At 45.4% G+C, this 17547-nt stretch overlaps 1 protein-coding gene across 1 annotated transcript; it reads right to left on the reverse strand.

Annotated features, from left to right (window-relative positions):
* Nucleotides 1–2221: 2221 nt before the first annotated feature.
* Nucleotides 2222–16568, reverse strand: LOC119516399. Its single transcript, XM_037812759.1, is given in 19 exon segments — nt 2222–2373; nt 2837–2939; nt 3462–3600; nt 6523–6712; nt 7948–8014; nt 8471–8640; nt 10069–10150; nt 10268–10389; nt 10661–10897; nt 10999–11110; nt 11184–11323; nt 11326–11391; nt 11495–11648; nt 12203–12426; nt 13495–13591; nt 14113–14280; nt 14437–14520; nt 15886–16032; nt 16368–16568. Coding segments are annotated over 19 exon segments (2655 nt in total).
* Nucleotides 16569–17547: the final 979 nt, after the last annotated feature.

Genomic DNA, 17547 nt, shown 5'->3' on the forward strand with positions numbered 1-17547 from the left:
AATACACAAGAACACGTAACTCCAATCTTGCACTTCTCTAGAGAAGAGGGTCCACCTTCCATGAGGCTGGGAAGTACTACTACCTCCCAGTGTTTACCCTCCCTTTTTCCTTACTAACAGGACCGTGGCTTGATTGGAGCAGTGACATAATACATGAGGCCCGGCCTCTCGGTTCCTCGCTGTGAGGGATGGTGTGTGTCCTGGTTCTGGCCAAGGACACGGAAGTAGAAGCTTCTGGGTGGGGCTCCCAAATTCATTTTAGAACGACAGCACACTGTGGACGGCAAAGCCTAATAAATATAGCATGAAAGGGAAGACCACAGAATAACTTTACTAACATTGCAAGCATTTAAAATAAAACCTAGAACATACTGCCCACAAGCCTCCATCCCAGAGGTCTTTATCTTGAAGGAAAGTGGGGGGAGTTCACACTGGCACTAACGGAGGCTCCCTGCCACCACCCGTGTGACCTAGAATTTTCTGGTTTCCTTTTCTGTAAAGTGGGATAGTAGCATGGATACTTACTATCCTTGGGGTGTTCAAAGCAGGTGAAAAATTGCACTGTAAGGCTAAGTGCTGGCAGAGGTGGGTATTCAACAACTCCCATGAGACAAAGTGGAAGAGGTCTTTAAGGGAGCTTCGGACGTGATGCTGGTGATACGTCAACTGTTCAGAGTTCACACTGGATGCCTCGAGCGTTCCAGCCCTCACCTGGAGTCCAGGAAGACGTGTCTGCTTCTGAACTCCCAGCCCTTGTGGGGTTTGCCCAGCCTCTGGGGGCAGGGCCTGTGAGGTGCCAGGTGAGCTGGTAACACCCCACCCTGCAAGGTTGTTCTGCTAGGGGAAGGCTCTATGCCCATCCCCACCTCCACCTGTTCTGGGCCTGGAAATGCGGTCGACACTCCTGGCAGAGCAAAGCCAGAGAAGTGCAGCATTCGGCCAATCGAGGTGTTGAGAAAGTGACTACATCCCCCATGTTCGCACACCCTAAATGTGAATAGGACAGTTGTGTCTCGTTGGTTACTGTCTTTGAACATGGACGGAGGCTTCAGTGGGAACTAAGCCCCTTTGGGGGAGAAGCTCAAGTGTCAGCAATAGGTGCTCCACGGCCTCAATCTTCACCAAGTTCTACTTCCAATACTCCCACCTGGTACCAGCCTTGACCGAGCCTCCCTGATGGGGCTGTCCTCCTGCTGCCAGAGGCCCAGGGTGGCCAGAGTGAGCCGTCACAGGTCAGGCTGCCCCAGGCCCCTCTCAAAAGCCTCAGCGACACCCCATTGCAGCCTCTTACAGAACCACTCGCTGGGGCCTACTGTCCCCCGAGCTCTGCCGCCTTCAGCCGACGTGCACCACTGCCCTTGCTCCACTCTGGCCCTCTTTCCTTCCCTTAAGAGCGTCGTTTATTCTCCCCGTGGGATCTGCCTGGAAACGCTCTCTCCCTAGATGGACGTCAGTGTGGCTCAAACGCTGTTTTCGTTTATTCTCCCCGTGGGATCTGCCTGGAAACGCTCTCTCCCTAGATGGACGTCAGTGTGGCTCAAACGCTGTTTTCTCCCTGGGTCCCTCCTGCAGCTCCATCACACCCAGTTCACCCTAGATTGTGTTGTTGACAATGGCGTTAGCTGAAGTTGACACATTTGCTGCAGTCTAGTAAACGGCGCCAGAACATCATCCATTCCTCTAGTCCCAACAGTGGTGCAACAACATATCAACGACCTATCAACCTATCAACCTGCAGATGCAACCCACCCCCAGCCCACAAGGTCCGGATTCTCTCTTGATCTCACCTCTGGGCTCGAGTCCAGGTTCTTCCTTGTCCAGGACGTTCCCTACATTCATTCCCGAGCACCCTGGGAGCAGTAAGGGGCCCTACAGCTTATTTTTGCCAAAATGCAGTCTGAGTGCTTGTGTATCTGTCGTATATTTTTCTGTTTCCTATCACCACACAGACAGGCCCTCACACCACAGGGCTCAGTGTTTCTTCAACACAGGAACTCACGAGGTCTTTGGAGGAAAAACAGGATTAGCTTAGTGCCTGTGAATTCAGCAAGTTCTAATTTTTTTTTAAATATATTTAAATACTGAGTGTGTGGTTTAAGGCAAGTAAAAGGAAACACAAAAAGAAGTCTCAGTTAAAGGCTGTTTCCAATGACCAGATGCACAGTCCATTTAATGCTTGAAAACAACATATACATAAATAAGTTAGAAGCTATCAATCTAATCAATCTCCAGAAATCTGAAAGGCAGAAATAGGAACATGGTTCTGGAGAAGTGGCGATGTTTTCTGGGCAAAAGGTGCTCGGTTTTTATTTGAAGTGGCCAAGATGATGGCTCTGGAAGAGACATGTTCTCTCACGTGGACAGTACTTCTTCCTGTACATAAATAGAAAGGGGGTGAAACATGCACATCATTCCCAGGAAATTTATTTCAAACTACCCTGCCCCTACTGGCAGTCTTTGGCTGACCTTCTAGTGTTCTCCCACCCCTTTTTTATCTTACTTTGGGAAAATCGCTTTCACTTGTGGACCTTCGTTTCTAGATTAACTATTTTCTAGAAAAAAATTCCTTCTCGGAAAGGTTTTAGATCCTTCCTGAATTCTAGATTCTTAAAGTCAGATCCTTCCTTGAAAGCAGTTTTTAAGTAGAAAGGTAGAAAACAGGTATGCACGATGCCCCTTGTTAGTCACTCTGGTTTTCTATTTTGTAGTTAGCAACCATCCTAACTTCTCAGGAAAGAGCTGTGTTTGGTCATTCAGCTGCTCTCACAGGCCTGTTCCCCTTCTTCTGCTCTGGAGCACCAGGGCTGCTGAGAGGAACGTGGCCAGAGTGACTCACCGAGTCTCGGCTTGCCAGGAACACACCTTCTCACACTCACACACAGGCGGTCGGAGGCGAGCTCCTTGGCATCGCAGATCAGCACGCTGCAGTGGAAGTGCAGCTGCAGAAATTAAGACATTAGTTGGTCAAGTTCCAGGGAAGTGCATGAACCAGAGCCCCTCCTTGGATCCAGGTCAAGAGGCTCAAGAGTCCAGGTGATAAAAAGACTCCGACTTTTAGGTCTAGTCATTCTTAAGTTTTGTAAGGTGACGGAACTGCTTCATATAAAGGTTATAATATTTAATATGCAAATGCACATAGGGGTATTCCCCATATAACAGATCTCATGTCCTAGACACATAACCTTTCTTCACATCCTTCTTGATAGGTCCAAGTTAAAACAATGTCAATGCTCATCTCATTGCTTGCGATGACAATGGCTTTTTAGAGTACATATAGTCTCCAAAGAGTGCTACATCTGTGTTAAGATTTGCCCATTTATTCTTTTTTCCCTTTTGTCCAGTTATCTGCAGGCAGACGGACTGGATAGTCTAAATTAGCTTGTGTTTGCTTGGTCTTCTTCAGTCAGCCCATGGCTTATCTCATCAAGTGTCAAAACAGTCTAGATGACAAGTCTACTTACATCTTCCAATAATGCACTTTCTTCCTTCATGAAGGTAAACATTTTCACTTCAAATCTCTTCACGTGGGAAGGAAACATTACGGAGGTTGCATCCATGGGGTGAAACACGGTTTCATAAGAATCATCAGCATTTGCACAGCTTATATAAAAAAGAAAAGTTTAGAAAAGGGCAAGCATATTATGAGCTCTGGGTTAGAGGACATCTGTTAACATCTGTGGCTAGGGCCTGATTTCAACCCAAGGATCACATCCTTAATTTGTTGTTCTTATCTGAAACCCCATAAAGACAAAGCTCACCACCTAGGTATTGGGTCATTTATAAGCTATGGGAATAGAACAATAATATGAACATCTTAGTTCTTCTGTGGAAGGGGATCTGAAGGTTCAATTTTATATATCACCTTCATGCTGAATTTGAAAATTTGCTTATCACAAGTGATGAGACAAGAAATAAAAGGGCTATAAAATAGAAATAGGAGAGTGAATGACATTGAAAGAAGGGGGAATAGTTTACTCCCAGGTAGATACTCCCTTCGGAGCCTCCTATCAGCCAAGGCAGGACAGGAAACAGTGTCAGGGAATTCTCTGAAGACAAGAGTGCAGGACAATGCCCATGACACTAAGTGTTAAAAATAACTGGTCTTGATGGAATTGAACTGAGAGCTCAGAAGTCAACCCTCACATTTATGGCCAACTGATTTGACAAAGGGCAAATACCACTCATACCACTCAATTGGGAAAGAACAGTCTCTTCAACAAACAGTTGGTGCTGGGAAAACGGGATCTCCATTTGCAAAAAACAAAAAAGGACTCTACTTCATCTTATACAAAAATTAACTCAAAACCAATCAAATACCTAAATGTAAGAGCTAGAACTATCAAACTCCTAGAAGAAAACATAGGGAAGCATCTTCAGGACTTTGTGTTAGGCCATGGTTTCTTAGACTTACACCCAAACCACAACCAACAAAAGAAAAAATAGATAAATTGGGACCCCATCAAAATTAAAATTTTTTGTTCCTCAAAGGACTTTATCATGAAAGTAAAACAACAGCCTACACAAAGGGAGAAAATATTTGGGAACCATATACCCAATAAAGGTTTAATATCCAGAACGTATAAAGAAATGCTTCTGTTTCACAAAAAGACAAAGAACCCAATTAAAAATTGGCAAAAGACTTGACTAGATGTCTCTCCAAAGAAGAGACCTCTCTCCAAAGAAAATATACAAATGGTCAGAAAGCACAAGAAGAGATGCTCAACATCATCAGCCATCAGGGAAATGGACATCAAAACAGCAATGAGATACCATTTCACACCCATTAGAATGGCGGCTATTAAAAAAAAAAGGTGGAAAATAACAAGTTTTGGAGAGAATACTGACAAACAGGAACACTCAATTCACTGCTGGTAGGAATGTAAAATGGTGCAGCTGCTGTGGAAGATAGTTTGGCAGTTCCTCAGAAGGCTAAATATAAAATTGCCACATGACCCGACAATCCCACTTCTAGGCATACACCCAAAGGATTGAAAGCAGGGAAGCAAACAGATAATCACACACCAATGTTGATAGCGGCACTATTCACATTATTCACAATTGCCAACAGATGGAAGTAACTCAAATGTCCATCAACCAATGAATGGATAAATAAAATGTGGTATATACATACAATTGAATATTATTCAACTATAAAAAAGGAATGAAATTCTCTGATTCATGCAACATGGATGAACCTTGAAGACATCATGTTGAGTGAAATAAGCCGGACACAAAAGGACAAATATTGTATGATCTCACTGGTTTGAAACAATTTTAGAATAAAATCTCATGGAGTCAGAATCTACAATATAGATTATCAGGGGATGGGGTGGGGATAGAGAATGGGAAGTTAAAGTTTAAAATGTAACAGGGCTCTTATCCAGAATGATGAAAATATTTTGGTAATGGATGGTGGTGATGATAGAATGATGTTGTGAATATAATTAACAACATTGAAATATATATATGAATGTGATTAAAAGGGGGAAATGTTAGATTGTATATATGGTAACAGAATAAAAATTTAAAAATCCATGGACGTAGACTATACAACCTGTGGACCCTAAGTTTAACGATGGACTATGATTATTAGCACAATAAAAATGTGCTATCAATTATAACAAGTGTTCCACACCAATGCAAGGTGTTAATAGGTGGTATATCGGACTCCTGTATTTTACACGATTGTTCTGTAAACCGACAATTTCTCTAATAAAGAAAAAAAAAACTGGTCTCATGAGAGACAGTCCATTTTATTGCTTGAGCTTCAAAATCTGTTTCCTAGAAGTTGCAGAGACGTGACAGTTGCATCGATTCTCAATATGAGCCAAGGACACAATGTAATTTGCCCTCAGTGAGAAGTGTAGCCAAAGGGAAGAGGAGCTCAACTGGTTAGATTTCTGTCTTTTAGGCAGAAAAGTGTTCAGTAGAATATTAATTGGTTTCCTGTGTGTTTGAGGGAATGCAAGTTCTGTGTGACAATTCTCACCTTTCAGGTCTCTGCTCAAACGTCACTTCTTCAGGGAGTACAACTACCCCATCCAACCCACCAGGCCCTGGAACCCTGTAACCAGCTTCGTGTTTGTTAGGGCACCAGGTTCTGTCTGTCTTCCCCCAAAGAACGGTTTGTTCACAGCAATATCCCTGACACTTAGGGCAGCACTCGTTGCACTCTTGGAGCTCAACGCGGGTGAGCAGACAAACCCTTACCTCTAAGGTGCCTTCCACTGAGGGTGAGCCCCTGGAAGAACGGGACCCAGAAAGGAAGGTCTCATGTCTCATATTCTATTAATTACCCTCTAAGTCAGGGGCAAGAAACCAAATATCTAAAGTTGGATTTCTACCAGATTTGGGTGAAGAAGAGGGAAGAGAAAATACAAAGAGAATGTGTAGAAATAGTTTAAGTTAAGCAGAAAACGAATTAGGACTTCTAATCCCCAAGCATCGTGATGAGCAGAGGACCGACTCTGTTGACTTGTGAGACGTCACAACACCGGTCGCCAATCTGAAGGGGCCACTTACCCGTTAATAATGACGTTCCACTGTGGGCCACCCTCGGGGTCCGGAGCCCCAGCACACCAGCAGTCCTCGAGAAACAGCTCCACCTGTGGATCTTCGGAATCCAGAAGCTCTACTTCGAAGAAAATGGCTTCTCTTAAATACTTCACCACAGGGTATTCTGCATCCTTGTAGAATTCTGAGTACAATGAATCTACAAGAATCAGGTTGGAGAGTAATTCTTTTGATCATAAGTTTAAGTGAATATTTTAGGTTTAAAAATACTGTTTTGACAGTTCAGCAACTGTTATAATAATGGCAATTAAGTTAGAATCAGAACTTAGATGTGAGGACTCTTACTAAGGAAGCCTACGCTTCATTCAGAGAACACTGCTTTTCTAGACTTTTCTGTCATTTCATCTTCAACGTATTTTTATTAGAGCCAGTTATCAATTTTAGAGTAGGTTCACAGAATAACCATGCAGAAGTCCCCTCTCACACAGCTTTCTCTATTACTAACATTTTACATTCATGTGGTACCCTTGTTATAATTCATGAAACAATATTATAATTATGCTATTAACTTAGCACAGTCTCCAATTTCATTTTATACTATCATTATCTCCTTAACTATTTTTTCCCCACTGTGACTAATGATTAGTCATTAAGGCACTATTCAAATTAATTTAATAGCTATGACTTTCTATCACCTGATGTCCATAATTCTCTCCAATTTATGCCTTTGATAGATAGCTATATGGATATAGATATATATCCATCCTACATACATGTGTGTACACACACACACACACACACACACACACACACACATTTGCTGTTACAGGTGGTAAGATGACTGCATTTGTGTGTGCCTGAATAAGTTTCATTTTCTTGTGACAAATTCCTAGGAGTAGGAATATCAAATATTAAAGGTCTTGAGGCCTAGTGCCAAACCGCACTCTGGAAATGATACCCAGTTTTATCACTTCCAGCAATAACAATGTTTTTCCATACCCTTGACAAAGAATCAATTTCGCCAAGTGTTAATTTGATAGGTAAGAAATTGTCTCATTTTAAATTTGATTTCCAATTTCTAGTGACAAACGTTTTTATATAGTATGTTTGTAGTTTTGGTGAACTGTATGTACCCTTTGACTTCTCTATTGGATGTTAATAAGTCATTCACTATTAAGCTACGTTCATCTTAAGGATATTTACCCTTTGTGGTTTATTGCCATATTCAGATCTACCCTGTTAGAACTGAGTCTCAGTTTCCTAATTGGTAAAATTGGAGTAACTCTTGCTGCTTTGCAAGGTAATTGAAGAACAAATGACATACCATACACAAGGAAGAGTGATAGGAAGTATTATTCATTACACAGGCAAATGGATTTCCATTATCATGGTCTTCAGCTGGACTATCTTCCCAGAGTACCAAGAAGAAGTTACCTTTGGACAGCTTCATGGCCAGGGCAAGATGACCAAGTCCTGGCTTCACACTGGGTGCTGGGTTCTTCTTTGGTTAATAATGAAGCATGACTGTATCATTGAGAGGATACTGGCAGGCACACTGTAGTCTAAGGAAAATTCAACAGCATGGCCTTAGAAAGGAAACAAGGATGCTTGACCCATCAGGCATCGCTAGCTACAAGTTTGGGAAGGTGTTTCCCCCTTCCCAGCTGCCCTCCTTTGTTCTTCACAAAACCCCGGAGGAGGAGAAAAAGGGAGGCAGGATACTGATGTCTTTTACTTACATAGAAGCAGAACCCAAAATTAAAGCTTTCCAAAGAAGGCCGCTTTGGTGCCCCCATCTTACCTGTACACGGGATCACCTGCTCCAGGTCTGAAGTAGAGGACATCATTCTCATAAGTCAGGATGTGGTCTTCAAACTGCGCCAGGGAAGACCATGCATACGGCGCCGTCCTCACTGGAGGTGGACGAGGTACGCGGTGGGGTTAAAAGCAATCTCACCTTTCTGCTTGTTCCGCAAGTGTTCACGCCGAACACAAAAGTTGCGCTAGTTCTGGTGACAGTTGCAGGCTGGCAGCGTCTGTCTCGTAACGTGAGTCCTGACGGGTCCAGGTCCGGAACTCCTCCCAGTTTCACTGCAGTAACTATCATGGTGCCATTGGCCTCGCAGGCTGGCAGACATTTAAAGAGGTGAGGAGACTAACTTCCAGAAACACGGAACCAGAGAAACCTGAAAACCCTCCCACTGCGTGACAACTAGGAATGTTGATTGCATACAATAAAAGTACATAAGAAGGTGGCTAAGCTTGCAGAGACCATCAAGGAAATTCTTGAAACCACAGAACAGAAGGTATAGAAAACCTGGAATAATCAACACGTCCACACTGTAGCTGCTCTAGAACAGGCAGAGCCAAGGTTGTATTTTAATACCTGTGTGGTGAAAGAACCCCTACGCCCTGAGAAGCTGGGATTTGCACTGAGACCCTTGCATGAAATCCCTTAAAGGCTTATAATCTCATTGAAAGAGGAAGCTATAAAACAGTTTCTATCTACCAGTAAGAAAAGACAAGACAGAAGCTTGTCCACCAGGCCTGAGCTCTTGGAAGTGGAAAGAAGAGGAGGGAAATCTCCCCTTGAGAATTTTGATCTTCTCACAATTTGTTTTGTGAGTTTTAGGTTTTCCAATCTTTATGGTCTAGGACCCAAACAGAAATTTACAAAAAGAACTTCTCCAGCTGAGAATAATCTTCCAATACCTGGCAGAAAAGACTCAAAACTTCTATGGAGAGATACATTTTTCAAAAGTAGGCCACACAGATACCTATGGGTAAGTCCTACTCAAGATAGATCTGTGAGTATCAGTAGGGGAATAAGAATAGAATTCAGGTAATAGGACTATAATTTATACAGTCATTTTCAGAAGCTGACATAAAAAGTATCAAACACGAGACAAGTCTAAGGCATTATCAAATGAGACTATGCCAATACGAAAAGAATCATACTGGAGTTCTAGAAATTAAAACACATTATAAGACTCAAGGGAATATTTAAAGGAATAAATATAGCTGAAAGGCATGAGAGAAGTGGAAGGTAAATTTAAGGATTTACCCAGAAAGTAAAAGACAAACTGTGAAAAAGATGGGACATGGAAAAATAAAAGTCCAACAAATATCTAATAGGAATTCCAAATGAGAGAAGAGAGTAAGTTAAGCAATATTTGAAGATATGGTAGCTGAGAACATCCTAGAACTGAAAAGGCATGCATGCTCATTAAGAACATAAACAGCTAAGTCCCTACTTGTACATATCATGTTAAGCCAAGAATGTTCTTGTATTTAGTATTTATTCCTGCTTGTGAATCTGCTAGTCTCATAAAACATTTTAGTCTTCACCTTTCTTAATTGACCACCAAAAGCAGGTTCACGGTGAGAGAAACCAGGCAAAGAATGAGACAGATAGGACAGCGTGGGATGGTGCGCCCGATAGTCAGTTCTCATCCATATTTGACTGGCAAGGCTTTAAGTTTTCTTTTCATTCATAGAGTTACAGATTATTTGCCAGGCATAGAGTTTTAAGTTAGAAAAACATGAAGAACTTACCTATTAATTCTTCAGAGGAGAAGGGACAAGTAATAGAGAAGTCTCTCGTATCCGCGAGGGTTTGCTCATCCTTCAAGCGTAACTGCAGTGACGCAGAGTCTGGAGGGACTTATGTCCTAAAAGGGCAGAGACTGTATTTGGAAGAGATCTCCAAAGTCATCTAATGAGAGTAATAAAACCAGATGTATTTTATGGCTACTTCACCTGCCTCCACTCCCAGCCCCGACACAGGTTCTCTGGCTTGGCGGCTGCCGCTAGGACAGCCTCGAGGGAAGGGGTCGGAGTGGGGTAAATAAGAGCCTTTAGGATGCGAGGTCAGTTCTGACACCAGACAGACAGACACAGGGGAACTGAGACTAGCTCAAAAGTGTATATAAACAACTTAACTATTGACTTTAAGGACCGGAGCCAAGACGAGTCTAGGGGATGTCTCAGTAGTATTTACCAACTACTAGAAATTTCCTTTCTAGTAGTTCAACTAACACCTTTGACTAAACTGTTGACCATACGTTATTTGATTACAAACAATGTGGCAAATGCAATTGGGAAGGATTTCCACCAACGATTGACTCATTCCTGGAAGGTTACAAACGAGCACGGGACCCCGTAAACCCGCTCTGTACCTCGTAGGTCACATGCTCTGAGAAGCAGGACACCTGCAGGGCTAGGTGTGTGCCATTGTCCAGGAACCGGCCGCCATGCACCTGTGCAGACTCTGGCGTCAGGTGCAGGGAGGAGGCGAAGGGGACCCAGTGCTGGTCGACGTTGCCTCTAGTGATGGCCAGCGAGAGGTGGTCAGTGCCACAATGACCGGCGGCCTCGGGCAGCACTGGGTGGGAGCCGCACTGGTAAATCCCACGAGCCCTGCTTCTCCCCCGGGCTCCAGCAGCGGCATGGCTGGGCCGTGTGTTCCCCAGAGCACAAGCTTACCTGCGTCTTGGACCGGAGAGGCGACAACTACTGGGATGGTGAACACGCTGGAGTCCACGCTGAAGGTCAAGGTGGTGTTCAGCGTATACGTCCTGATATCCTCACCTGTGTACTGAAGGTAAGATCACATTTGGGATTTGGAAGTCCTAGGGGAAGTCAGGATGGACGGACAGTCTGATACACACCTCCACGTCTATACCCGGAGCGTCAAAGCCCACTTCGATGAGGTAGGCACTGCTTCCATTACCGAGGACGCTCTGGGTGATGCTGTAACCAGAGGCCTCGGGCGCCGGCACCGGGAAAACTCCATCCTTCACTGTGAAGTCACTAACTGTACATCCGGAAGAAATGATCCTACTGTGATCCCGAAGAGTCGAAGGCTGGTGTTGGTGTCTAGGGGAGGAGGAGGAGGTGACTGCTGAGTAATCCACATGGTCATCGCCACTTGATTAAAATGAGACTAGACCAAAGCAGCCCGGTCCCCAGAAAGCCTTACTGTCGATCATCACGGGTTCCTGGAGGCACAGAGGCGTCGTCACAGCTTTGATCATGGTGTGCTTGGTCACCCCCCAGCTGTCATCCTCCCACTGGTGCTCCAGAAACAAGTTGATACTGTAAGTGGTGCCATAGCGCCCATTTCTCACATGGGTCTAAGAGAAGAGTGGAGACAAGACAGACTCAAATGACAGGGCAGGTTCTTTGTGACTAGCTCAACTGTCTACCACACCAGCAGTAACTTTAGTGACAAACATGCCAGTAACACAGACTCATCTTAATGTCACTAGTAAGTTATCAACTTTGTACAAAATTCTAAGTTTCCTTTCTATCCCTAACTTACATGACAATTCAAGGAGATATCTAAGTTTTTCTTCTCTGGTGCTAGAAACACCTAATTCCTTCTAGAAGGACAGCCATGTTTTGACAGTTTTGGTAAGCAGAACCTCCTAAACCCTATAATCAGTAGCCTTGTTGCAATGATGTCTCAGCTTACAGTAACTTATACTTCCTTGGCCAAGAAAGAAGTATATCCCAAGGAAGTATATTCCTTGGTCCAAGAAGGGTTTTCTGATATCTCTGCCTTGGCTCTCCATGTTGGAATGAGGTACCAGCATATTGGATTCCCTCTGTGTCTCACTCACATTTATCTTGGTGTTTCTGTCGCTGGGTTGGTGCCTAATCTTTCAGCTGTGAGTACATTATGAACCTTGTAGTAACCGCCTTCTGCACCCGCAGGAACCTTGATGACAATCGTGTTGTTGTCACTCCTCAATCTGTAGTTCCTGGAGACAATGTCGGCAGGGGACAACTTGTGGAGGTTCACTCCCATCTCTACGGAGAGGTCCTTGATGTGGCTGGCCCCGACAAGAAGGGGGCTGATATTCTTGGGGATGGTCCAAGTGATAGTGTCCTCGGAGTAATCAACGCCATCTTAGAGAAGAGACATCACACCCGATTTCTTCTAATACAAGCATTAAACTTACGGTATTAGAGTTTGGTTGTCGTGGAAAGAGGGTCCATGCCAGCAGTGGGGTGGGAATAAGGGTTGGAGTGAGGCGATCCCCGAGTAGAAGGACTGTTTGAGAGGCAGACTAAAACAGAACAAAGAGGTCATGACTTATGTGGTTTGGTTATGGTATGACAAAGTTATCATCTGAGGGCTTCCTAGAAGCAGTAGAACACTAACCAGGCTTTGAAAGATAGTTTTAGGAAACTAACACACAGCAAACAACTGAACTAGAGCCTTTTAGGTTGTATTAGGGATCAGAACAGAGGGATGGAAACTGTGAAAGAAAGGAAATAGTGCAGAAGAGGTGAGATGATCCACCAGGCAGCATGGAAGATGAACGGAGGGGCAGTGGGAAAGAGGCGCAGGTGCCCAAGATTGTGGAAGGCCTTGGATTTAGTCTCCACAATAATCAACACTTGGGTACCTGGTGGACATGCTTCATGCTTCCGTCAGCCCCTCTCAGGAACTGGCCCTTGCCTGGGTGTACCTGCTGGGGCTACCACCTGACCCTTTTACCCCTGCCATGGGAGTTGAGGGTGGACAGTCAGGTGGTTACTTGACCCTAACTCACAAAATTCACATACCCCCAGCCCTAGTCATTGTTACTGGGATGTTTAGGTGATAGAGGCTGGGCTAGTTAGGCACCCCAAGGGCATTTTAGCTGGAATTATTGGGAATGTGGCATTTCTTCTGGGAACTTCAGCAATAAACAAGAGAAGCCTAGAACATCTTGGGATCATCATTGCCACAACAGAGAAAGGGCCTTTCTGGGAGTAAAGGAGATGCAGACAGGGCCAATCTAGCCATGTCTTGGGCCAACCCTAACCCTGGGATTTTCAATTTCCTGAATGAATGATTCTGGTCTACCTGATCAGAATTGAAAATTGGTTGATTACAACAAAGATGGGGGTAGTTCCTACATGATAGAACAGGCCAAGAGAGCTAGCTCTGCTCAAGCAAGTGCTACCCAAACCCAACTTTTCTCTCACCCATAGGGCAAGCCACAGCTGTGTCCACCATCAAAATCATCCAGTGCTGCTTGTAGAAAGTGCTCGATCTCACAGCAGTAAAAGTAACGCCTTGAATCTGTAAGAATCATAATAGTTGGAATTCTGACATTTGTCAGGAAGTCTGTTTCTGTAATATCTAAGACATAATGCTGAGTGGTTATAAAATAACTCCATTTGCCTTTTCTATGCAAAAGCTACCTTAGCATTTTATGTGTTCTTATAGCCTGCTTATTTGAAAATAGCATTCTCCTCACATAATGTAAAAAACATTTTGAATAAATAGTATTTTAATGACTAATGATGAGGAGGCACCTGAGTTTAAACAATCTTCTGTTTAAAGGTTGAGATTTCGAATTTCTCATAAAGGTGTTTAAATTAATATTTATATATCTATGTTTTCTACATACACTATGTACCTATGTTCTTTTAAAGGGAATCGGTAGATCAAGAAATAAGAACTCGGAGATGAAGTCAACCTGCTTTGCAAGAACAAAGGCTGTATGAGATTTGAGGCAGAAGAGAAACCCAAGCCTTCCTTTGGGCTTTATGAGTTTCCGTCAGAAGGAAAAGGCACTGTTAGCCTCGGAGCTGACTCGCCTGCAGCTGCTCGGCCTCGGGGACGGCGAAGCCAGCCCGCAGCAGGACCCTGGTCTCCGTCGTGTTGATCCCGTAGCCGGCCCGGTGGGCGTCGCTCACCAGCATGGCGCGCTGCGTGGCCGGAGTGTGGAAGACGATCTGCCAGATGGAGGCCACGCCCGAGGTCACCTGAGTCGAGATCACAGGTGTGAGAACTATGGGACTCCATGGCAGGGCGCTCCCAGGCCCACCGAGCGTGCTCTTTGATGGACCCGAATCTCCCCTCCCAGCTGCAGGTGACTCGGAACTCGGGGGAGGAGGCTCATGAGTTTTCTGGGAACACACCTCGGGCAGCGCCGCGGCCCAGTCCTCTGGCTCATCCTGGAGCAGGTCCATCGGGAGTAAAGGGACTTCTCTCTTGACAGAAACCTTTGAGAAGAAGGGACATTTATTCCTGTTGAGGACACTTTAGGGCCCCTACTCTTGGTAGATTAGATCTCCTCTTGGCCTCAAGCCAATGTGGTGATCACCTCATTCCTATGGACGCTCAAGTACCCGGAAACTACCATCCAGGTCTAATAAGTAGGTGAGCTTCTGTCTCTTAAACATCACAGCTCCAACCAAGGAGGTCAAGGCTAAGTCCAGAGTACAAGGTATTTGTTTAAGAGGAGAGACTGTGGGGGACTCCCTGTAGCAGAGAGCTGGGCACTCGGCAGCCATCCAATAAGGAGAGGGCAAGCCATGATTGTCACAGCAGAAGCCCGGGTCAGCCAACAGGAATAAATGACTCAGATACAACTGCCACACTGAATACCCTGCACAGCTTTTCAGTAATTATAGGCAGCCTAGGCATCACCTTTACCTGATTTAATGTATTTTTATCCAGTTGTGTACAGGTTTGAGCAAAACAAAACAAAAACAAGCAAACAAACAAAAAACACCATGAAACTGCAGTGCTTTTATCTTAATTTTGTAGACTGCGAACTGACTTCTTGCTTCTGGAAAAGTCTCCCACTGGTGAGAATGAAGGGGAGACTGAAGGCAGCACAGCCACACATCCAGCCTTTTCTCTGCACCTGCAGAACTTTAGGCTTAAGGATAAGGGTGTCATCAGCTCCCGAGGGTGCTACTTGGAAGCCTGCCTCTACTACTTGTTGTGTGAGGTTTTCTTAGTCTAAATTCAGTTTCCTCACTTGTAAAATGGGGGTGACAGCTACCTCATCAGCTGTTAATCCTCCTAGGATTATGTAGGCTAATGCTGTGATGTTCTTATACTTGTGGGCACAGATAAGAGGCTCAGTAATGGGCAATTTTGCTATTTGTTGGGGCCTCAGCCACATGAGGGATGACACTTGGGGCTCCAAAGGAAAATGAAGAGCTCAAGGAGATGGACCAGCCCGTTTCCAATTCGTATCCAGAGAAAAACTTAAACGTGAAATAAAATTCCCAGCTAAGTACATACCTGAAAGTCTCCCACTAGACCAAGTTCCTCGAAGGCAAAGTTACTGACCGTCACAGTGTCCCTAAGAACTTCACATGGGGCCTGACACGTCTCTTTGATGGAACATTTAACAGTCCTCTATTATTCAAATGCACAGATGGGCCCAGTAGCTGGGAAGCTAGTATGGACATTGGTAGAACAAGCTAATCTGTTTCTGGGTCTCCGAAACCCATGGACTGTTTTTGCTCATGAGAGGAGGCAGATGGAAATGACCAGAGCTGGGGTGGCTGGCAGCACCCTCCTGCGAGGGCAGCGTGGGGCGGGCCTCGGCCAGGAGAGAGAGCGTCTCTTACCTCCATGTAGTTTGTCTCACACACGAGCTCTCTCGAGCGCCACTGGGGATAGGGGCAGCTCACACTCTTCTGGTAAGAGGCAACGTCCGTTCTGCCAGGGTCCGTGGCAATGTCGAGTTGCAGGGTCACAGTGAAGTTGACGTCACTCTGGGGAGAAGGAATCCTGACCTCATCAGAGCTTCACGCTGGTTTTTCACCAGGGGACCTACAGCTAGCACTGAGTTTTAATGGAATTGAATTTGATTTGCTTTCCGTCACCTGCTCTCATGGGATGATACGTTTCCCTTCCTTTCCCCACAAGGCTAATGCAGGGAGTGTTAGCTGTGCACTGCCAACACCTCCAGCTCAGAGATGGTGCCCCATATGCAACAGACCCAGCTTGAACCCAGGAAACAGAGCACACCTAACCATGCTGCCTTTACCCCTTTACGTACAAAGGACCCCAACCCACCCTCTTTCCAGGTATCCCCTCATGAACCCACATTATTCCTTTGGGAATAATGGCCACTGTCTGGGCCTTGAAACTCTGACGGGGACTCTGGGACTGTGGGGAAGAATCTCAACTTCTCAGAAAAATAAGTGCAGCTAAGTGCCGTGACCATCCCTGGGTAGATGCCAAATGGTTCCACCAGGGTCGAGCCGATGGCAGTCACCAAACAAAGCCAGAGCGCTTTGTCTACCATAGAGCCCACTTTCCCACGAACTCTGTTAGGAAGACCCACTCCTGCCTCCCCCACCCAGGGGTATCCCACACGCTGGGACCACTTTAAGCTCTGTTCCTTACCAAGATGCAGCTCAAGAAAACCAAGTCAAAGTCACTACTCCTGTGATTTGACTTGTTCACAGTGAACCCCTTGAGTAGGGGTCTTAAACGCCAGAGGTAAGAGTAAGGTTTTTGGCTCTGACTCAGCTAATATCCTTTTCCTGAGAAAGGGCTCAGGGGAAGCAAAAGGTAAGATTCCTAACATACCAGTCACCTGGGGAAACTGCAAAACACCAGGGCTAGGGCCAGTTCCCAGGCAGACGGTGCCCAGTCAGCGAGCCCTGTCGGGGCGCGTGGGAGACGCACCTGGATAACCGCGGCGCAGCTGAGGAGGGACGCCCGCAGCTCCACGTTCCCCCAGGGGTCAGAGAGCACAGTGTAGCCACACTGGGCAGCCAGGGCCTCATCTATCTTCCTTCCGAAACCAAACTGGTCTGCAAAGAGAGCCCCACATGGCCTCTTACCAAATGCCCTGCCCCCTCAGCTCTGGGTGCCAGCGGGTCCACTGGCCCCTGGTTTATAGGTGGGAGAAAACAGAAGCTAAACCACTGGTGCTTAAGCAACTTGCTTAAGGGCACACAGCTGAGGAGCCGGAGGCAGGATTTGAACTCAGGCCACTGCCTCCAGTGCCTGCACGCCCAACCCCTTTTCTGTATTCTTGGTGTTTTCCAACAAAAGCTGAAGTTGTGTCCACCTGCCTATTACCCGTCTCTTTAAGCTCCAGGAAGTGCCTGGGACACCTTAGGTGCAGAATCGATTCCTGTTGAAGAAATAAGTTACAGTTTTGTGACAGGGACTGCGCTTGACAAATATTTCATCCACTCATCCCACCATCTGTGCAAAACACACAACACTGTCCCCACCCTACGGGGAACCGAGGGTCAAAAGGTGAAGGACCT

Source organism: Choloepus didactylus, chromosome 20 (assembly GCF_015220235.1).
Source record: "Choloepus didactylus isolate mChoDid1 chromosome 20, mChoDid1.pri, whole genome shotgun sequence".
Lineage (NCBI taxonomy): Eukaryota > Metazoa > Chordata > Mammalia > Pilosa > Megalonychidae > Choloepus > Choloepus didactylus.